The 23338-nt window shown below is 37.0% G+C and overlaps 2 protein-coding genes across 2 annotated transcripts; both read right to left on the bottom strand.

The window, feature by feature from the left end:
• Window positions 1–4349: 4349 nt before the first annotated feature.
• On the bottom strand, window positions 4350–14337 carry ankrd40 (ankyrin repeat domain 40). Its single transcript, XM_079894587.1, has 5 exons — window positions 13916–14337; window positions 11813–11961; window positions 10062–10622; window positions 8359–8540; window positions 4350–5493 (listed from the first exon to the last, which is right to left on the bottom strand). The coding sequence occupies exons 1-5, from the start codon at window positions 14047–14049 to the stop codon at window positions 5347–5349; spliced, it is 1173 nt and encodes a 390-aa protein (XP_079750713.1). The 5' UTR covers window positions 14050–14337; the 3' UTR covers window positions 4350–5346.
• A 99-nt stretch (window positions 14338–14436) lies between these two features.
• mettl26 (methyltransferase like 26) lies at window positions 14437–20029 on the bottom strand. The gene is made up of 7 exons (XM_079894595.1): window positions 19750–20029; window positions 19454–19670; window positions 16889–17051; window positions 16741–16800; window positions 16577–16644; window positions 15630–15708; window positions 14437–15307 (listed from the first exon to the last, which is right to left on the bottom strand). The coding sequence occupies exons 1-7, from the start codon at window positions 19817–19819 to the stop codon at window positions 15251–15253; spliced, it is 714 nt and encodes a 237-aa protein (XP_079750721.1). The 5' UTR covers window positions 19820–20029; the 3' UTR covers window positions 14437–15250.
• Window positions 20030–23338: the final 3309 nt, after the last annotated feature.

Consider the following 23338-nt stretch of genomic DNA (forward strand, 5'->3'; position numbering starts at 1 on the left):
AAGGTATTCACACTGTCTGTGTGCCATGGGCTCCCCACCCGAGGGAAGGGTCATAAAAAACAATGCACGTGTTATTACCTCTCATAAGCTCATTATATCGTCTGACTGGCACACAAAAGAGCCACCAACTCTCAGCTAAGCTCTGTTTGAAACGTTCAGTCGCCTCCACACGCACGCGGCAGGCGGGCAGGGTGACCTGTCACTTTTCTCAACACAGCAGGTTGTTCTTATGCAAGAGCGGCAGAATGTGTGGCGCAACATCTGGAGGACACATGAGATGTGTTTTCATTTTACACAATTTTCCTCAGACTTATTGTGTTTAGGGCAAAATAGCCACCTTATAAAAAACAGCCACAAACATTTTTTTTTTTAAATATTCTTTAGTCAATAAGAAATAAAATATGTATACATTTCTTAAATATTATATATGGTACCTCACACTCACATGCCACTGTATTAGGTGCATGTGTTCAACTGCTCGTTAACACAAATATCTAATCAGCCAATCACATGGCGGCAACTCAATGCATTTAGGCATGTAGAAAGTGGCTGCGTCCGAAATCGCATACTCTCTTGAGTAGGTACTTTTTTTGAATTTGAGTAATTACTTCAGGGCTACTAAAAAAAGTATGTTCTATATCATATGCACAATCTCGCTGGAAGTGGAAGGTCATTCAGGTACTTTTTTGCCTTAGTAGGCTACTGTGAATTCGGACATACTGCTTTTGTCACATACTGTTTTTCGTCTACTATATAGTAAGGGAAGTGTGCGATTTCGGATGCAGACGATCTGCTGAAGTTCATACTGATCATCCGAATGGGGAAGAAAGGTGATTTAAGTGACTTTGAACGTGGCATGTTGGTGCGAGACGGGCTGGTCTGAGTATTTCAGAAACTGTTAATCTACTGGGATTTTCACACACAACCATCTCTACAGAGGATAGTCCAAAAAAGTATCCATTGAGTGGCAGTTCTGTGGGCGAAAATGCCTTGTTAATGCCAGAAGTCAGAGGAGAATGGCCAGACTGGTTCGAGCTGATAGAAAGGCAACAATGACACAAATAAGCACTTGCTACAACGGAGGTCTGGAGAAGAGCATCTCTGAACGCACAGCACGCCAAACCTTGAAGCAGATGAGCTACAGCAGCAGAAGACACACACCACGTAACACTCCAGTCAGTCAAAAATGGACAGTAGAAGATTGGAAAAATGTTGCCTGATCTGATGAGTCTGGATTTCTGCTGAGACATTCAGATGGTAGGATCAGAATTTGGCGTAAACAACATGAAAGCGTGCCATGGATCCATCCTGCCTTTTATTAGTGGTTCAGGCTGCTGCTGGTGTAATGGTGTGTTAGACATTTTCTTGGCACACTTTTGGCCTTTAGTACCAATTGAGAATCATTTAAACGCCACAGCCTACCTGAGTATTGTTGCTGACCATCTCTATCCCTTTATGACCACAGTGTATCATCTTCTGATGGCCACTTTCAGCAGGATAACTCACAAAGCTCAAATCATCTTAAACTGGTTTCTTGAACATGACCGTGAGTTCACTAAACTCAATGGCCTCCAGTCTCCAGATCTCAATCCAATAGAGCAGCTTTGGGATGTGAAGGAATGGGAGATTCGTATGATGGATGAGCAGACGATAAATCTGCAGCAACTGTGTGATGCCACATGACAATATGGACCAAAATCTCTGAGGAATGTTTCCAGCACAATGTTGAATCTATGCCATGAATAATTAAGGCAGTTCTGCAGGCAAAAGGAGGTCCAACCCGGTACTAGCAAGCTGTACCTAATAAACTGGCCAGTGAACACACACATACTTAAAGCTGACCCGGATCTGCTAAACCTTGAACAGTTTGTCACTTTCTCTTGTATTGGCTAGTAGTTGAGGTTAATACGGGACGGTTGTTCCCGGATCAGCGGAGCAGAATGATCCTTTTGCCAGGTGCAGCAAGATGTCTGGTCTTCAGACGGACACACTGTTGTTTACTGAAAACGGACAGAGATCTCATGCTAGTTTCACCGTGAGGGGTGAGAGATGTGATCTGCTACGAGAACATGAAAAGATAGCGCAACTGTTTTAAAGTTCAGATGGGAAACCAAGCTGAGAACACAATAGCTTCAGGATCTTTCTACAACACACAACTGTAATGCTCTAATGCTTTTCTTAGTTACAATGTATAGCTTGCATTGGATCATTGGTTCTTGCACAAATGCAAGGATTCTAGTGTAATTTCCTGTTGTCTTGGGTAAGATGCCTGCACGCTCATGTGATCTATAGTGCTGAACGGGGCGGGGCTCCGTTTCCCTTAAAATGTGCAATTGAGCGAAAGAGGTCAAAGGGCAGTTGGTGAGCCGAGTTAGTTCCCGACTCCGATGTGAAAGAAATTCACAAGTTTGAATAAACAAAGGGTTTCTGTATAATACATTTGATCAAAAATCATCAATACACCTGTCACCAATTTTATATTTACAATGTAAATCAGATGTTTAAACAAAATGCAAATGTAACAAGGTCTTATTTACTGCAATTCCCCCTTCTCTCCACAATATTGTCCTCAGAATTTCAAGCTTTTAGTGAAAGCTAAATATTCTTCTGCAACTCTGATGTTTAAAACTGTAAATGTTGCATTGTGCAGTGTGGTGCAGTAACTCTGCTATGCGGTGTGGAGCTCCACTGAGTTTAACAGAGTGGAAACACTTCCTTCCTGCTGTCTGGAGTCTCTTTCTTCAAGACTGAGCCTGTCCTCTATTGGTGAACTTTAGCAATGGCATGTTGCACTACATTTTTGTTTTACCCAAAGAAAGATCTGTTCACTTGCCTTTACTTTCAAGGAAACATCCATCCATCCATCCATCTATCGTTCTGTTGATATAGCCATCCATCCATCCATCCATCCATCCATCGTTCTGTTGATATAGCCATCCATCCATCCATGTATCTATCTATCATTCTATCGTTCTGTTGATATAGCCATCTATCTATCTATCTATCTATCTATCTATCTATCTATCTATCTATCGTTCTGTCGATATAGCCATCTATCTATCTATCTGTTGATATAGCCATCTATCTATCTATCTGTCGATCTTTCTATCGCTCTATCTATCTATCTATCGTTCTGTCGACCTATCTAGCCATCTATCTTTCTGTCAAAATATCTATCTATCTATCTATCGTTCTGTTGATATAGCCATCCATCCATCCATCCATCCATCCATCCATCCATCTATCTATCTATCTATCGTTCTGTTGATATAGCCATCCATTTATCTATCGATCGATCTATCTATCTATCTATCTGTCTGTCTGTCTATCTATCTATCATTCTGTCGATATAGCCATCTATCTATCTATCTATCTATCTACCTATCTATCATTCTGTCGATACAGCCATCTATCTATCTATCTATCTATCTATCTATCTATCTATCTATCTATCTATCTATCTATCTGTCTGTCTGTCTGTCTATCTATCTATTTATCATTCTGTCGATATAGCCATCTATCTACCTATCTATCATTCTGTCGATACAGCCATCTATCTATCTGTCGATCTTTCTATCGCTCTATCTATCTATCGTTCTGTCGACCTATCTAGCCATCTATCTTTCTGTCAAAATATCTATCTATCTATCTATCTATCTATCTATCTATCTATCTATCTATCTATCTATCTATCTATCTATCTATCTATCTATGTTAAATTCAGTAAAAATGAACAATAAGGTTCAATCAGTTAACAATACATTGTGTAATGATAATGCATTATGAATTAACAATAAACAATAGTATATTTAAAAAAATAGCATTATTCTAGAATAGATTGATAGATTCTGTAAATTGTCAATCATGTTAACCACACATAAAAAAAAAAAAGCAAAGGAATTTCTGGAAATTGTTTCCCAGCTGTCTTTAAGTTAATTGAGAACATATGAAAGAAAAGAAAATGCGATTGTTTTATTTCAACTGAAGTGTATAATACTTCTTTTAATCGTCAGATTCTAGTATCATATATAATACTAAAACAATTGCACATTTTTTAAAAAACCTTTAATTTCAATAATTTAACAATGTCTTTTCAAGGGGCTAATATTACGTCTGAACAATAGTAGCATATTGTTAAATGTTTAATGATCATATGCTTGGTTAGACAGTCAAACTCTCAGAGAAAACTACAAACAATTCGTAAGACAAATCTTTAGAAATTCTTCCCACAGTAACACAATCTCTATCGAGTCAAAAAACTAATTTACAACAATGTAGTGTTTATGCATCGCTCCTAAACCTAACCTCAAGAATTCCCCACAAATGGGTTATCCAAACTGCAAACAAAATTTTTATTTCTATGCTCAACATAATCAACAATGCAGCAAAGTGTTTAGTAAATGGCACGACTATAACCGCTATTTCTTAAATACAGGTCCTGCTTCTCAAATATGTGAGAATGAAGCATGGTAAAACTCAAAAGTATGCTCTGTGGTTAAATATCCTATTATTCTTTTGCAATTAAGCTCATCCTAGGGGAAAAAAAACAAAGATTTTTTTTTGCTACATTATTAAGTTCAAGAGAATTAAAAGATATTTTGTCTTCATACAAGACCATGAGGCCTCTCTCCTCCAAACAGTCCATGCTAGTTTACAGAACGAGTGTTTTGGCTTACAGTGACTGACAGAACAGCATTCAAAAGACAGCACTGAAGTTCTCAAGGGTTAAATAAAAAGGACGCTTCCCCAATAATGGCAAGGCTTTGGTAAAGTGCACGGAGAGTTTTCTGGCAAACAAAATATTTATTGAATTAGAAGCATTGATATGAAATCAGCGTGGCTTCCTTCAATCAACGCAAGCATAAAAGACACTAAACGTAAGTTTTATAAACTGATTCACCAGAATGTTGGACTGAACTTGAGATAGGACACTGTATATTTGTTGGATGTTCGATGAAATGTGCCTACTCTCTCACACAGTGACCCGATATGAAGGCAAGGCAGTAAGACAGATCTGAACACACTCCAAGGCCCGACAGTATGCAAAAGTGGTGCGTTTTAATATTTCCCGAAGTCCAATCATGGCCTGGATGGATTTAAATATTCAAACTGAAGCGATGCAAAAAAAACCATCCACCCCGGAGCAAGTCAAAGCCCGTATAACAAGCTATCTATGGTTACAATGGAAGAGGAGGCACTAAGGATACATCTGTTAATGAAGGAGAGGAGGAATAAGGCTAACATGTTATATCTGTTTACCAACCCAAAGCATGAGCATATTTTGGGATCCAAAATGTGTTTGGGATTTCAGGAAGCGGGTAAACCGTGAGAGTCTCTAATGTGAAGCTAGTAGGTGAGCCTGGAGGCCTTCATGTTGTAACAGGGCCTGTCGGTCAGACCTCCCTGACCTCCAGAGAACAGCGACAAGCCTTCGGTTTTCTCCAGCACCACCTCCAGCTCCTGGAAATCCTGTAGCCGTGCCACATCTTTATCCTGCCAAAGGAACATGTACACATTTAGACAGATGTAGCGTTGAATGATCTGGAAGTAGTGTCCATTGTTCTGTTGTTTTTGAGATCGCAAATGAGAGCTGAAGCCATTCGATGTGGCAGCAGAGACATTCCCATGATGCAGTAGGGTTGTCCAGCTTAATGCACTGAAGAAAACTTTTGTACCCATCGCTGTCTGGCATAAACACTAAAGGCCTGTTCACACAAAGGACGATAACTATAAAGATAACGATAAATATATAGTTCTAAAAATCGTTCTCCATATTAAAGAATAGCAGAGTTCACACCACAACTATAACGATAAAGATATGAGGAATGATATCGTTGGGATTTCAGAAGGATTTTTTTCCAGCTGTCGAACGATAAAACACTGACAGCCAATCAGAATCCACTCGAATTTAAAGGGCATTTAAAATGCAGACTCGCCTGGGAAAACCCAGACAACTTCCGGCAAATTTAGATTTGCTCTAAATGCAAAGAGCTCATTCAAGTCCATTTCCATGCCGTGGAAATCGCGGCACCAATTAGAAACGATGAGGCGGGCTTTACACGATGACGATCGCTCTGATTGGTTTTAGGTCCAATTGCGCCCAGAGGCATTTGAGCGACGTCCACTCCGTTGGTGAAGCGCACCAACTTTTAAATGCAGCATTATTATATTCAAATTGCAAACACATGAGGACAGTCTCCATGAAAGACCCACTGGCAGATGAACGTGCTGCTACATTTCTCTCCAAAACGGTAGGAAATTAAATTAGATTTAATAGAGGATTTTAACTGTGACAAGATGATTGACAGGGCAGTTTACGTGACAGGATGCACGCGACAGATCCGTCCGATAAAGATGACGAAGTAGTATGTCCCAAAGTTGCCTACTTTTTTGCTACACATTCAAAAGTAAATACATTTTCTTCACAAAAAGAGTACATACTTTTATGGCGTAGTGTAACATAGGCGAATTGGGACGCAGCATATGGCTTTACACATGACGATCGCTCTGATTGAGTTTTAGGTCTATCCAATTCCGCCCAGAGGCTTTTGAGCGACGTCCGTTGGTGACGCCCCTTTGGAAATGAGTTATTAATGAAGCTTTGCCAGACCATAACTCAGTTACTACTGAGAATGGTCTGGTTTTAACCAGGCTAAATGCAGACGACATTGTGGAGAAGTTAATCGCCGAGGTAAAGAAAAATGCCACTATTGAATTCGTCAGCCAAATTCACTGTTTAGATGCGCTCAGAACGTAGCATGCTGAGGACATCTGCTGGTAAAAGACGTGTAAATGCAACAAACTATTATTGATTAATTCGAAAGTATGAATAAAATTTGTCTTCAAAAGACGACGACTCTCTAATCAGAGTGACAGATTCTCCCAACTCCACTTGTCTTTTAAGGATATTATGTACCAAAAATATACGAACTATCGTTCCTGGTGTGAACAGGCCTTAAGAACTAAACTCCACCGGTGTCTGCAGTTGGATATAATAAAATGAACAACATGGCAAAAAGCACAATGGGGTTTGCTTGTCCAATTTCAGCCATTATTATCATGTTGGCCACTCTTTTTGAAGCTAGAACTGCCTCTACTACTCAATGTTAAAAAGCACTGTTTGGATTTACCATCTCAACAAACTTTGTCTGTAGATTTAGACAAGCTTAAACAGGAGAGGATTTTGCTCAACCAAACAGAATGTCACTTTTACGAAGCATCATGATGGCCCTTCAAGCGAACTAAACCAAGAGGAACAGATCCAAAACATCATTCCTTCACCAATAGCTAGAAATATGCATTTGCATGGGAAGATTTGTCTTTGTATTAAATCAAACAACACGACTTGCAAAACTCTCAAACGTGTAGGAAACTATGTTTTCAATGCCTAACAATGCTAACTCTATTTTCTGCTATTTTAAAGGAGCCGCCCTTTAAAAATAGATCATTTCAGACAGAGGTTTGAAAATAATCGTTTTTCCGCATATATATTTGTTTTTGTGCAAAAAACTTCATCGAAACTTCGTCATGACCCCTTTAAAGTTTAGTGCTGTGCGATTTGGGGGAAGAATCTGCGATTTTTCTGATAAAAATTGCAATTGCGATTTAAATCTCCAGATTTGCTGTGCTTGTTTGTAGGGCTGCACAATTTGGCCAGAAATGTTGTGATTATATGTTTTAATTTCTTTATATTTATACATTAAAGCTGCAGTCCGTAGTTTTTCCTCTTTGTCGCCATCTCTGTTTGAAATCTGCAATTGCAGTTATTCACAGAATTATCCACTTCACGTGGGTTGTGCCTTGCAAGAAGGGCGTTTTTTGCTGTTTTGCCGACCGGATACGGCAAGAGTCTAATCTACCAGTTAGCTCCGCTGGTAGCGAAGCGTATGGGGCTTGTTGTGATTGGTTGTGGTATTATCCAATTGCGTGCAGTTAGATTTTCAAATGCATGCTTGGTGCCGCCCCTCGAGCTGGCCGATTTTCATTAGTCGATGCCAGACCATTAATCTTCCAGAATTAGGTCTGGATTTCCAGGCTACCACTGGAATTAAAAACATTACAAGCTTACCGTTTTGAATCGAACTAAGGCAAGCAGATAGTTTTGAACACTGGCTGGTTATGTACTTGCTCAAAATGTTATTTTGGATCATTTTTAACCCCAAAAAAAAGTTACGGACTGCAGCTTTAAACCATCAAGCTTTTATTTTGTCATCTACTGCTTATGTAGATCGTTCCAAATCAGTCATTTATGAAGTTCCATCCCTGTTAGGATACTGCCTTAGAAGGCAGTCGGCTGTGAGGACCACATACGTCAGATCTGGGTGAGTTGACTAAGCTGTTAATAGGCTCAGGCCTCACCTTTCTGAGCATAGTGTTGGGCAGCTTGCGGATCTTCTCCACGTGCTCTGCGCTGATGTCTAACTCGCGGCAGCAGACGCGGAGGAGGGCGCGATACGTCAGCTCCTGCCTGTCCAGCTCCACCTCGATGAAGTCGTTCTCTCTGACATTGGTGTTCTGGATGCGGACCTTCAGGACGAGCTCTGGGAAGAGACAGCACGATTATGACTCGAGGCATCTTTGTGAATTCCTCAAACCAGTCTGTTTGGTGCATGTGCATTTAAAGAAAGCGTGTGCAAACCTGTTTGTGGAGATCTGCTGCCTTGAAGTCATGTTGGAATGAGCGCATCAAGTCAATATGTATAAGAACGTCTGCTAAAATCCCTTAGATTTAAAGGAGAACTTGGTAACTTTTTTAACTTAATACAACTGTCTAGAAATCATTTGGATGGTTAAACAACCTGTTCTGGTGATATTGGTGACTTTCCCCGCTCCCCCCAGCGTTCCCAGGCGGAAAACCAACCTTGCAACTTGGGGACTACCGTCCCGGCAAAATAGAAATTGGAAGTCTCGTGAGAAGCGAGAGCGAGAACGAGAACGAGAACGAGCGCGAAACACGAATCGCTTTACGGCAATTCAACATAAACACACACGCATGTATGATGTATTACCAGATTACCCACCTCGATAGACATAGCTCCACGCGATACAGTTGGCTTTCTCCGATCAAAGGAGAGGGGAGGAGGCCGCCGCAAGTGAGTTTTTTACGACCGTGTTGTGACATATACGCCCCCCCACAGCTGTAGGGGGAGCTCGTGGGGAAAACATGCGACAACAAAAGGGAAAATCAGTGAAGAAGTGACTAGAGTTCGCTAGAGTTGCCGAGTTCTCCTTTAAGTGTATGACCGAGCAGCCAAGATTTACAGTAAAATAGATGCGAACAAATAAATTCAGTTGAGATACTTTTCAAAAGTTTGGGGTCGGTAAGATTTTTTAAATGTTTAAGTCTCTTGTTCACCAAGGCTGCATTTATTTGATCAAAAATACAGTACAAACAGAAATATTGTAATAACTAATAATTGAAATAACTTAAAATAACTGTTTTCAATTCAAATATATTTTGAAATGTAATGTATTCCTGTGATCAAAGCTGCATTTTCAGCATCATTACTCCAGTCTTCAGTGTCATTTGATGATCAAGAAACATTTCTGATTATTATGAATGTTGAAAACAGTTGTGTTGCTTAATATTTTTTTTTCTTCAGGATTCTTCGGTAAATAGAAAGTTGAAAAGATAAGAATTTATTTGAAAAAAATAATAAATAATAATAATAATAATAACAATAATATATATAAATAAATATATATATATATATATATATATATATATATATACCCTATTGAAATATATGCACTCTCTAACATATATCTAGCTCTATACATGTTCTGGTATATTTATATGCATAAAATAAATAAATAAATAAATAAATATATATATAGACATTTATATGTAAATATATGTATATATATAATTTTCTTTCATTATTTTCATTTACAGTGTATCCTACACTGTAAATCTGTTTTCTTGCTACCTAGCAACCTCACCTTTCAGTGACTCTATCTGCAGCACTTTTTTATGTGGAGGTGAAAGCGGAGGTGTGTTGAGTCACATGACAGGGCACGGTTCACAGACCAACAAGCTTCTTAGCAAACCCACACTGTACCTTGAACGTTAACTGGAAAAGTGCTGGTGAAAAAGAAGGGCTGGAAGGCCGGCATGGAGCCACCGAGCTGGGAGCAGTTGATCTGCTGCGGGATGGACGGCTGCCGGGTGACCGTGGCGTTGGGAACCTGCGTCTGGCTGCTGCTTCCGCCGGGAGAAGGAAGCGTGGGACACACTGGGCCGTTCTGTGCGATAGGATGAGCGTGTGTAAACTCGCAGTGGTTGGTGTGATGAGTCTCTGAGGAGAGCTCCATTGGCAGGCCGCCGTTGACCACGCCGTTCTGCTCCACCATGGGGACGTAGGGTAGCTCCTGCGGGCTCTGGCTGTCTGTGTAAAGGCTCTTGGGCTGCTGATGCTGAGGCGGGAGCTGCTGCTCTTGCGTCGGCGACAGGGTCGCTGGTTCTGACTCCAGGGGCTCTGGGTGACTGTTGGTGCCGTTTTGCTGTGCTATGCTCAGGTTATCTTTATCTATCTTGCTGTACAGGAAGGGCGGGTTGGAAAGATAGTTTGGAATGATTGGCAGCTCTGGTTCCTTCACCTCAGGCATGTCTTCCTCTTCCACTGGAGAAGGACGATAAACATGAATGTGAAGGCGTAAGGGTTTAAAGGGCGTTATGACTTTACACAGAAGGTTTTCTGTTTTCATGTTAATATTTTTAAGAAAAAAGAACAAAAATGATAAATTATTACAATAAATTAATAATTAAATTATACTGTAATGGCCACTGATCGACAAATTGCCGAAATAAAACAATCAAAACTAGTTGTAAAAGTTAATGCACTGAATGAAAAATTGTCATTCTTTTTGAGATTTGCTAAAGATTACATTTAATGATGTTATTAAATTATTAGTGTTTTTAAAGATTAAATTAATTTAAGCAAAGCTTTCAAAAAAAGTAAAAACAGTAGTATAAGGAAGATTTTCTATTTTAATACGTATTTTAGTGTTTTTAGGAGTTGATTATATAAAAAAATAGGGATGCAAAAAAGAAAATAGACACTATATTTTATATTTTAAATAATTAAAAAATAAAACAATAGTTTTTAATATAATGTATATGTTTATATCTTAGGACAACTTTGGTGATCATTTTTGATCCACTTCAAATGTTGACTACTGTGTATATGTATGTATATATATATATATATATATATATATACATACATACATAAGGTAAAGGTAATCTAAATGTAGAAATAGGGGAAATTAGCTAAATCAATGATCCAATATTAACAGATACATAATAATATTACTTATAAATAATAATAATAATAACAAAAATGTTATATTAGTCAACAACTAATGTGGCACTGAAATATTATGCATCTTGAACAAAAAAAAATTAATTAAAACCTTTTATTTAATTACCTAATTTTTCTTTAAAATAATTTATTAAAAAATATTGAATTTATTTAATTATTAAAATTTAATTAAAACATTTTTTTTTTATAATTTATATAATTAACTTTAATGCAAATATATATATGAATTAATATTAATTATCTTTTATGAACTTACAAATTAAAATGACTTATGCATTTCTAGCATTATTTAGATGGAATACATGATTTGTATTTATCACGCCGTTATATTCTGGTGTTCATATTCTAGTCAACAAAACACTTCGCTAGATGATAATCTAAACTGTAAATGTCTAGAATGAAAAGTCTAAATGTCTTTGTATGACGGCTTTGAGAGTATCTGAGCATGTAATGCATCATGTCCTTTTTTTTCCTTCTAAAAAGCATACCTCCCAGCAGTCTTCTGATTTCAGGTTTAGAAGTGAGCTGAACAGCTAACTCCTCTTTCGCTGTAAGAATGTCTTTATCGGCTCCGGCGTTCAACAGATAGGCCACTATCTGTTTGTGGTTTCTTTTACAGGCCCAATGCAAACATGTCCTGGATGAACAGGGGACACCAGATTATCTTAAACATGACTTTCCACAGCGAATCAGTCAAATGAGTTTTAATGCATTCAGGCATTACTAAGGCCTGGCATGAACGTCAGAACAAATCTAACACCTAAAGTCAGTTGATCAACAAATATCAGCAGTGAGAAAACAGAGAGCTTCACATGCTCCTGAAGACAAGCTCTCTTATAAAGCATTTCAGGAATGCTGCCAAGCTACATGACTTGAAAGGTTAGGGCTATATCTATAGCAATCAGAAACCATTACATTTTCATCAATCAGCTGTGAGGAAAGTGACATGTATCTGATGCATTCAAGCCACAATCCCTGTCTCTCTCACTCCATATTACAGCAGATCGTATGTTTACATGACAATTATGTAAAAAAGGAAGTTTTTCTTTTGTGATTTTTAAAAGTTTCGCGTACAGACAACAACGCTTTCAAAACAATCCCTGTTCTCACGGATCCATGAAAACGACTAAAAACGCTGTATTATTCGTCACTTTGTAAAGAAACACTAAGCGCCTATAGACTGAACATCACCGTTTTCACTAAGTCACGTTTTTGTGGTTTAGTTACAAGGAGACGTTAAAGGTACTTTTTTCAAAAATTTGCACTTTGAAACCGGTTTTCAAAAGTTTGCGTTTTCAGGCCCCCAAAACATCATTGTCGTGTACATGAATGACCAAAACACATACAAAGATTTCCGCTTTTAGTTGAAAATGATTTTGTGTAAACGGCCCCCAAACTGATACAATTTAAGAGACATTTTACCTTTCTTTTGCTGCTAATTACTTTTTTATTATGGACTATAATTATGTATAATTCATATAATTACACAATTATTATAAGAATTGGTAATTAATATTAAACGTTGCATTTAAATGAATAAAAATATATAAATGCATGCTTAAATAAAGCTTTTAAACTGATTAATCTTGCGTGTTTTCTTTCGAGCTCTCTGTATTATTAATCTGTATAGATTATTATTTAAATTCAGTTGCATTGAAATAATCAATAGTTGCCTTCTCAATCTTTCACTGAAGCAGCAGTGTTCATTCCTGACTTGTGAAGGCATTTAAATGCATGATATTTTTCATAACCATCTCATGTTCAACGGAGAAGTGAATTTTGCCGGCTCTCTCGCTAGAAGGGAATCAAACTGACGCTCTCCATGTTCTGTGTGATCGGCTGTTCGCTAGTTAATCACTAACTCTCAATCAAATTGATAAATCAATTGACCAGGTTGAATTTGTATGGTTTTGTCAACTCTGAACTTCTCGGTAAGATCAGTCAACCCAGAAGGTACTTTATTACATTATATAGAAAATGTCCCATTTCCATTCAAAAACCTTTTGAATGCACATCTACGATACGAGAATAAAATAAGAAAAAATATAATTCGAGAAAAATAACCTGCTGTCTGGAATACCCCCCAGTGTTTGCACTTTACAAGGTAATGTCTTACTCGCTGTCTCTGCATGTTAAACTGAAAGTATTTTAACATGACATACTGCATTTTTCACAATCTCAAGTGTGAAAAGCCTGTATAAGGTAAGTATCCCATGAATCTGACACTGGTGTCCTAGATCAATCTTTTAGACACCATGGACCCCCAAATATGATCATATTTGACCCCCTTTCTAAAATGTTAAAGTTACCATGAAATTAAAATGGACAAGTCATGTTTTTTTTTTTTTTTTAATAGAAAATTGCAGTGATAAATGATTTATCTGTGAACATTATCATTATTATTATTTTAAATTCAACTTAAATTCCTGGCCCCTCCTCTAATGTGTCAGGTAACAATTGTGGCCAGGAGCTCTCTTATCTTAAAGAATAAAGGTGAATTGCACTCGAAGGAAAGGTTAATATAACTGTACACTAGTAAGTAAATAAAATAAGTGGTTTAGCCTGAGTCGGATCAGTGTTTATATACGCACCATCCGTTGATCTCATTCTGAGAGTTAACGTTGACTCCGCTCTCCACTAAAGTCTTCACCTCATCGATGTCTCCGATGGCACTGGCCTCTCTCAGACGCTCCTGCAGCTCTTTATCCAGCGATGTCGTTGACATTATTCAAGTCTTTATGGAAATAAAAGCTTCATACGAACCGACACACTGTGCTTTTGAGGCAGGAGACAAAAATAGACACTCAACTTGCTCCGCCGTGGCTTAAACTGTTGCCTGTTCCGGATGATTTTCGACAGAGAAGCGGAAGGAGTGTGTTTGAAGTCTTAAGAATGAAATCAGATTAAAACGATACAGTATAATAAATCGGGTTGTGTTCAAATAATCTTTTGCCGACTACTGCGATCCACTCATATCCGCTGCACCTCCCATGTTGGGGGCAATTTTCGGTGTAACACGTTCAGATCATGATCTTTGGTTCCGACTTACAATCGCCAGTGAACCATTCCAAAAACAAGAGACAAAAATCTATAGTCAATAAACAGACTCAGTGCACATTAACAGACAGATATTCTTTATTGATCAAGGATCTTCAATCGCATAAAAGAAGAGCAGCAATTAACTGTATAATGTATTAGTGTTTCATGAAAATTCAAACAAATATTCTGCCTTGAAATGTGAGAGTTCACACATTTACTTTACTACAAGCGTAAAAATATTCACCATGTATACTGGTAAATTTATATTACCCACCAATTTGATTAAAATAAAGCATACATTTATGCATTTAGCATAAATGCACATTCAAAGCAACTCGCATTCAAGATATACATTTTTATAGATTTAGATTAGCTTGCTTTTGAAGCATGGCGGTTTGGTTGAGCTGGATTTCACGCAATCTCTCTCTCACACACACGCACACACACACTAAGCAGTTACTATGGTTAGCATGGCAATTTTTTTTGTAGTAGTAGGCTATAATATGGTGGTAAATAACAACACTGCATATAAAATAACAACACCTATAATCCAGATAACCAATGACAATGTCCTAAGAAATTCAGAGTAACTATGATCATGTCCTGCAATAAATCCTCAGGCACTTTAAATTTTACTTTCTCTGGTATCCATGTAGTGAAAATCATTCTGGAATGAAGTATGTTGTATTATGTTATGTTTCATGAAATGACACATCCTTTTAAACATATTTGTAAAAAGTTTGGGGGGGGGAAAACCCCACAATAATACATCCTGCAAAAAAACACATCTTTGTCAAAAAGATAGTGATGACAAATTTCAGCAAAGCCTTTGTATTATTCAGTATCTTTGCACATATGCAAATACAGTGCGACGAAACTGAATTAAATCAAACCACACTGTCCTTGAGAAACAGTAAGCACTGGTTGTTGGCGGGCATATCAACCTAGAAAATCAAAACAAAAACAGATGCATTTACAAGCCTACAATTTCCCAAGGTGGTGAATCATCACATAATCAAGCCAATCATATTTAAAAGCAAGAAAGAAAGATGAGAATAAGGCATGACAGATTAATTTGCAGTGGATCATGGTCAAAAAATAGATCATAGCTTCTAAGAAAAACCTTTACAGCAAGAATTGTAATGAACAGAAATAGGCAAGGGAGAATTGGCATTGCATTTTAAACTAAATTATCATCAAGCATGCACTCGCATTGCACTACACCAGATGCATTAAGCAATTCATTTTGGTAATAAACACTCTTACAATTTCCTCCAACCGTAGTCCATTTTCTTGGCCTAGCTTTTTCAGAAATGATACATCTCTTAGACCCCACTCTGGATTTCTGTAAAACAACATTGGTACAGCAAAATATGACATGATCAACTTTTGCAGTGTAATAATTTTTTTGTCTTGTATTCCAGTATAAATATCAAATCATTCTTAAATCAAGATGCATTTACTCGAGAAGCAACATGACTGTTAGGACTATTAGATAGTAAGTGTTGTTTTCTGAAAAATGTTTGTCCTAGTAACAGAGATCGTGAGTAAGTGCAGAGGCGTTGTGTGCGCTGTGTGAAGATCTAGACTGTATGTGAGCATTTATTTATTCATCTCACTTGCACAACATTCACAAAGATTCAGTATTCCTAAAAACACAATCAAACTCAGATTATTACATAATCCTGCAATAATACGTTAAATTGCACAAATATACTTTATGTATTTAATCTCATTTTATTAGCCATTGTCTTTGCTGCTGACCTTAAATGATCCGATTAAATCAAAAATGACTTTAGATAAACATCACACTAGTGTTTCATTTTTTTGTTTTTCCAATTCTTCTGTGATTCAGAATGGCAGCACAGCTGAAAGGTTTGTTTGAGCTGCTCTACTGTACAGGCGTGAATTTGCATTTCCTTCAGCCTGAGGCTTATTCATTTCACTTTTAGTGTGAAAGGGCCTTTACATTTGCATAAATATCACTTTTTTTGTTACTAAAAACAAACAAGCAAGCCCAGCCCACGTGAGAAAAAGTTTCCAATATTGAATGCATTACTTTTAAAATTACATTTCCTCAACAGTGATTATAAGTTTTTATATCTGCAAGCATTTCTTTTCACGCCAGTGAAATAAACTTTATCGAGGATCCACACCAAGTTTGCAGCAATGCAGATGTTGCTCGTTTGCCAGTGATTTCCTTTATCACTAACCTGTATCTCAAGCTCTGGTCAAAGTCAACATTGCTCTGAGGAGTAATCGATCCTTTGAAAGCATAAGGCTGCAAAACAATATCAGATGCAAAACGTTAGAAGCCAATAAATGTGACCAAATGCATAATAATTCAAGGTGCTTGAGCTTATTATGCAACAAATACCCCATAAGTCAGAAGCAATCCTTGGCGTTTCAGTATTTTTCCAACAGCATTAAACAAACCCTAAAAAGCGAAAGAATATTAGATGATTTTATATGCAGACATTCAACAAATACAGAGAAAGAGAAATAAAAGCAAGCAAGCATGATACCAGTGTGCAGGACAGAGGTGAGATGTGCATCATGTTGATGTTCACGACGAGGTCACATGACTCAGGTTGAAATCCACCCCAGGTCTCCCAACTCTGAGACACATCAAGATAGATGGGTGGCTTTACATTCTGCAGCCTATGATACTGTCTATATGCTTCAATGCTGCAAAAAAAAAAAAAAAAAAAAAATCACAAGATAGTACATAAAGGCCCAGTTTCACAGACAGGGCTTAGATTAAGCCAGGATTAAGTTTAGTTCAATTAGGACATTTCAGTAGCTTTTATAAATGTGGCTATGCAAATAACAAGTATTACTAGGACAAAATATTTTAAGATATGTAGATATGTATCTCAAACATGTATTTTAGTCTGGGACTAGACTTAAGCCTTGTCTGTGAAACTGGGGGTACATATTGGTATTGAGTAGCAGGAAACGTTTTATGGTATGAAGCCTAATCTAAAGAATAATCAAGAGTGAACTTTGAACTAACATAGAACTAACACAGCTCTGTCACAAGTGTTTATCACTGCCCTATACTCCTTTCTTTTTTCTCGGCTTGTTACTGAGCAATTTAGAGGAGAACAGATATCAGATAAAAAAAAAGTAGGGCAGGACTTCATTCAATTGAGAATTGAAAGTTTGCAGTGGATTGTGGAGGTCTTCTTTCTAGTCGATCCTGAAACAACACATGCATGTCCTTTTCCCAATGGTAACACTAAGTTGTTTTCAAAATTTGTCGTATTTGTTATTAAACTGGCATTAAAGGGACAGTTCACCCAAAAATGAAAATTATCCCATAATTTACTCACCCTCAAGCCATCCAAGGTGTATATGACTATCTTCTTTCAGCCAAACACAATCAGGGTTATATTAAAAAATATATTTTTTTAAGGCCAAAAAAGCGCATCCATCCATCATAAAAGTAATCCATACGGATCTTCGTCACTTCTCACCGGAGCTTACACTACACCTACGTCATATGCCGGAGCTCAACTCTCTCCTGAAAACGCGAACGCCAGTTACCGGAAGCCAGAGATTATACTTTATCAAGTTATAAATATGGACATTTTTCTGACAAAAACGCATCACATCACTTCAGAAGGCCTTTATGGAGCCGTATGGATTCTTTAATAATGGATGGATGTGCTTTTTTTTAGCTTCAAAATCTCAGGCTCCATTCACTCTCATTATAAAACTTGGAAGAGCCAGGATATTTTTTAATTTAACTCCGTTTGTATTCGTCTGAAAGAAGAGAGTCGTATACACCTAGGATGGGACAATTTTCTACTTAAATGGCTACATGGATAAACGCGCGCAGCCAAAACTTTAAAGTCCGCGTGAACCGGAGGTTGCAAACGACTTTTCTCCAGTGTTGTGCCGTATTTCCCAGTGAAAATCCTCTCCATCTCTGCTCATAACAGACTAACGGTTTGAGGGAGTGGTTAAGGGTTTCCCAACCCAAGCCGTCAAACCTACATCATCAGAGAAGGAACGCCATTCCAGACCGGAAGTAACTTTTCAGACTTTGATTAAAGATTACGACGGCAAACAATTTTTTTCTGTGTATTAACTTGCACGGATTCATTTTTCACCACAAGACTAGTAATATGCGCTAACAAAGTAAATAGGGTCAATTTTGATTTCAGTTGGACTTTAATTTAAGTAGTTTCGGAGGGGATCGAAGCAATTGATTGCAGGCAAGGGCGTAGATTTGGTTTGAACATTTGGGGGGTTGAAGTTTGGGTCTGCGTATTTTTCATGTGATCATGGTATAAATATTTGGGGGGGTTGTAATGCATAGATTTAAATATTGGGGGGGTTTATCTCCCCCAACCCCCCCACAAATTACGCCTCTGATTGCAGGTGAAAGATTAGATTAGCATACAAAGTTTTTGTTCTTTGGAATAGCATGCACTGAAAAGAATGTGTACTTTGAAAGAAACTATTAAGGTCCTGACTCGCTTTGGTCATTAAAAATCCCATGGCACTTCTTGTAAAAGAGTAGGGGTGTAACCCCGGTGTCCTGGCAAAATTCCATCCATTGGCCCTTGCCAATCATGGCCTCCTAATAATCCCCTTCCATTGAATTGGCTCTATCACTCTCTCTCCTCTCCACTTATAGCTGGTGTGTGGCACCTATATGTGCTATATAAATGCCTCATTCATTCATTAAGTAATATCGTGGATTTTGACTTATTCTTATTTCATTCATAAATAAAAACTAAAATGCTTTAAGCATTCAAAATAAGCTTTCACTAGAGCACACGTTTCTAAAAGTGACTAAACAGCGCCATCTATTCATATATCTCTGCACCTGTACTCAGTCAACGAAAAAATAAAGAACATATTATTATATTATTAACTATTTCAACGACCTTGTGCCTCTTCATCAATTAGTAGCCTAAATGTTTTACGATTTCATAACCTGAATAGGTAAGTATCAATCAATCAATGCGTTTCTGCAGCAGATTATCTTTTAATAAGAGATTTATATTTGCAGAGCTGTTCATGTCTACATAGAAAGCCGAGAATTCAAGATGAAGTTTGATGTTGCGCATATTCACCTCGATATTGACTGTGCTTCGAATTCAGACGGCTGCCATGTAATATTCGGAAATGCTTTGGCAAAGTGAATGACATGCTGTCCCGTGCCAGAAGAGATTTCCAAAGCCATCAGATGCCTGTCTGATGTCACTCTGCTTTTTAATACGGCAAGGATCGGCTCCTTATTTCTGTCGGCTGCTGCAGCATTCAGCATTTTACACATCCAACGACAAGTTCCTGGAACCAAGAGCAGAAGGGAGCTACGTAAAAATAACCGCGACTAAACAAGGCAATGTCAGTCAGAATCCAACAAGACCTTTAAAAGCTCCAAAGTTCGAAGATCCAAAGCCGTTCCTAAACTGAGCAAATGTCCAGAACAGATTCATGCATCTAAATGACGGCTGCTCACATCAGGTCACATGACGAGGTGCTGTATTTCATAACGGAGGAAAATTGCAAGGCTGCGAAAATAATTTAGATAGATCTTTTTATGAATTGTTCTCTATTCACTCCGTAGTAGTTGTTATTAAAGCACGTTCAACAGTGTAATTCGATTTAGAACGCAGTGTATTGGATGCCACATCCCACAATGCAACGCGCGTCAACTTCCTCCTTTCATTTAAAAAGTGGCGCACATTCACGAGTCTGTTATCACGACCAGTGATTATATGTATTTTATTTGTATTAAAATAAGATATCATTTTCTTTCAATCATTATACACTGTTCAGAAGTTTAGAATCGCTCTGAATACTTGTTACAAACTGATAGTCAGCCGAGGATGGATTAAATTGATGAAAGTAGCCTAATGATAGAATGTTTTCTTGTTTTAATATAAAGCTCCTTTCCCTGGCTCAATGTCACTCTACATGAGTAGCAATAAAATATAAGCACAACAACACAAATAAATGCACAAATAAAACTAATTAGCAGCAAAAACAAGAGAAATCTAGTCGAGGTAGGATAGCCTATAGATAAAATAAGATATTTTGAGTTGAGACATGAATACTGTTTCATCAGTCCCACCTGTTCATTTAATGGCTTGCAAGGGCTTCTTTTCTCTTATTTCGTGGATCTGGCCCGTTTTCCTACTTGTTCCCTGGTGAAAAATAAATAAAAATACTTAGAAAAATTCAGTAGCATACTGAAGTGTGCTATTTTAAGTATATTTTAGTTTAATTAAATTGTAGTAAAGCATAACTTTAAGTGTATTTAGAGTACTTTTGTGTACTTACTATACTTTATATAGGCCTACCTGTGTAGGGACTAATTACATGCTTGATTATTGATATTAAAGTGTACTTTTTTTTGTGTTACAAGTGCACAAATTCATTACGAGTGTCTTCAAAACATACAAGCAATATACCATAAGTGTATTATATTTGAGTAAAAAGTATATGCTCAGTAATTCCAAATGCTACAAATTGCACATTTTGTTTAAAAAAAAGCAAATATTACTTAGCTATATTGTACGATATACTATTGTAAACTATAATGTATTTTGAAAGTATACTTTCAATGCATTGTTACAATGATCATTTTCAGTACAGTTAAAAATATAGTTAAAAATATAAGTGCAAATAAATACACTTTTAAAAAATAAACAGAATTTTCACTTCAAGTTTATTCTTAGAAAATATATTCTTTAAAAATATACTATATATATTATACTATATTATACTATATAAGTGTGTTAAAAGTTGTATTGTGAAAATAGGTAAAATAGTGATTAAAATACTTTTTATATATTTAAAGATAGTAAAAAAAAATTGTTAGTATGTTTGCAATGTACTATTGAAAAAGGGAATATATTTCAAATACAATAAAGTATACTTTTTTTCCACTATGGTTACCACAGTAAAAATGACGAACGTGGACAACAAAATGACTAAAGCTGAAATTAAAACGAGGCATAAATCTGTTTCCCATGTCTTTATAATTAGGCTTATATGTTTTAATACAAGGCTCAACCTAATTTCCAAACTGCACTTTTTAATGTATAAAACGGTACAGTGATACCGATATTAAACATGAAATAATGTGCATGAAGAAAACCATCAGGTAAAACATAACCGAGGTATACAACAGTTTTTACAATGTAGGGTTAATTTGTAAAGTGCAAGATAAAGTTATAGGCCTGTTATTGCATTCAGTGTTTGCACTTGATGTGAATGGGACATAGAGTTAGGCATTAAGAGTTTATCTTCATTCCTCTGTTTGTGAAGAGACCCTAAAAGGTCTCTCTGCTTTGAGAAAATCTAAAAAATGTCAATCACATGGTTCATGTTTATCTGTACACATATGCAGACAGCCCCCCCCCCCCATATCATTTCACGAGTTCACACTTAAATATAATCATATATATTAAAATATATATGATGCACTAAGACTGTAACTCACCATTAAACAAAAGAATAAGAAAAAATAAGTATGGCGGGCTTCAGGCTTCTTCTTAGCGTCCGTTTCCATGGTGACTCCTGAAATTTGCACCTGTGACAATGTCTTTATGTACTCACTATGTGCGTAAGTGAACTCTGGGTTACCAATTGGAGGTTGATTGATGTGTGTTTTGGAACTGATATTCCCAGAGTAAGCAAGGTTTGGGTTATATGTGATGGTAAGTTAACCTTGATTAACTAGATACTTCCTGCACAACTACAGAATGAACAGAATGAACACACAGACCTCTCTCAACCCATCACATTTGAGCACCGGTGCACCACAGGGGTATGTACTGAGTCCACTGTCATATACCCTGGCCTGCTGACTCACGGCTGCATGCATTGCAAAACACCAAAGCAATAGCGTCGTAAAGTTTGCACATCACATCTCCAACAGCCTCACATGGTCACTGAACAACTTATCCTTAGTAAAGAAAACCCAGCATTTCCTAAGAAGGTTGAAAAGAGCAGTCTTCAACTGGTTTCTACAGATGCGTTATTGAGAGTGCACTAACCAGCTGTATCACCGTTTAGCATAGAAACTTCTCAGCATCTGACACGAAAGCCCTGCAGTAGGTAGTGAAGATGGCACAGCATATCACTGATGCCAACCTTCCCGCCATTAAATATCTTTATACCACAAGGTGTGTAAAGAAGGCAACCTCAATAGTGCACTAAAGGACAAAACCTACCAACCAAAGACGTTACAATAATGTCACTTCATTCAAAAGTGTAATTTTCAATTACATCACTTATAATAATGTCAGTATTAAATCTTTTACATATAGCTATATAATAAAGCAAATGAAAATCAGTAAAAAAATAAAAATAAATTAACAATAAAGCCAGACACCCTGTAGCATATTCTGATCGGACAAATGCAATGGTTCTCAACCACGTTTATTCCATGAACCCCCTCCTTCTCCAAATCAACACCCTAAGATGCTTGACATTTCCTTTTATACTGTACTTTTAGGAAAGTATTTGTTTTACAACCTTTTATATATATATATATATATATATATATATATATATAAAAAAAAACATTTCTTTGCTAGTGTTATTTCTCTTTTGATAGCATGCTATTGCTTTTTTTTTAAATGAAAGTTAATTTAAAATCAATTTAAAGCTTCAGAATTCTTTTTTCGAAAACATACTATGCAAATTAAAGCTGTATTTTATAGCTTTAAACTTTTTAAAAGTACTCACTTTGCTCAATTATATCAATATTTAAAGGCTGACTTTTGTACTTTTGTAGTTGCTGGAAAATCAGAGTCAAATCATAGTCTGCAGATTTCACAGAAAATACTTAGGATGGGAACTATAAGTCCATCCAGTCGGAGGATTTACATCGTTTTTTTTTAGCCGATTTTAGATAGATTTAGTCAGATGTGTCCTAACAAAAAGTGCACCTTAACTTTAAAAGTGCTCCTTGCAGAATATGCATTAAGTTAATTGAATTAGAT

Source organism: Squalius cephalus, assembly GCF_949319135.1.
Source record: "Squalius cephalus genome assembly, chromosome: 1".
NCBI lineage: Eukaryota > Metazoa > Chordata > Actinopteri > Cypriniformes > Leuciscidae > Squalius > Squalius cephalus.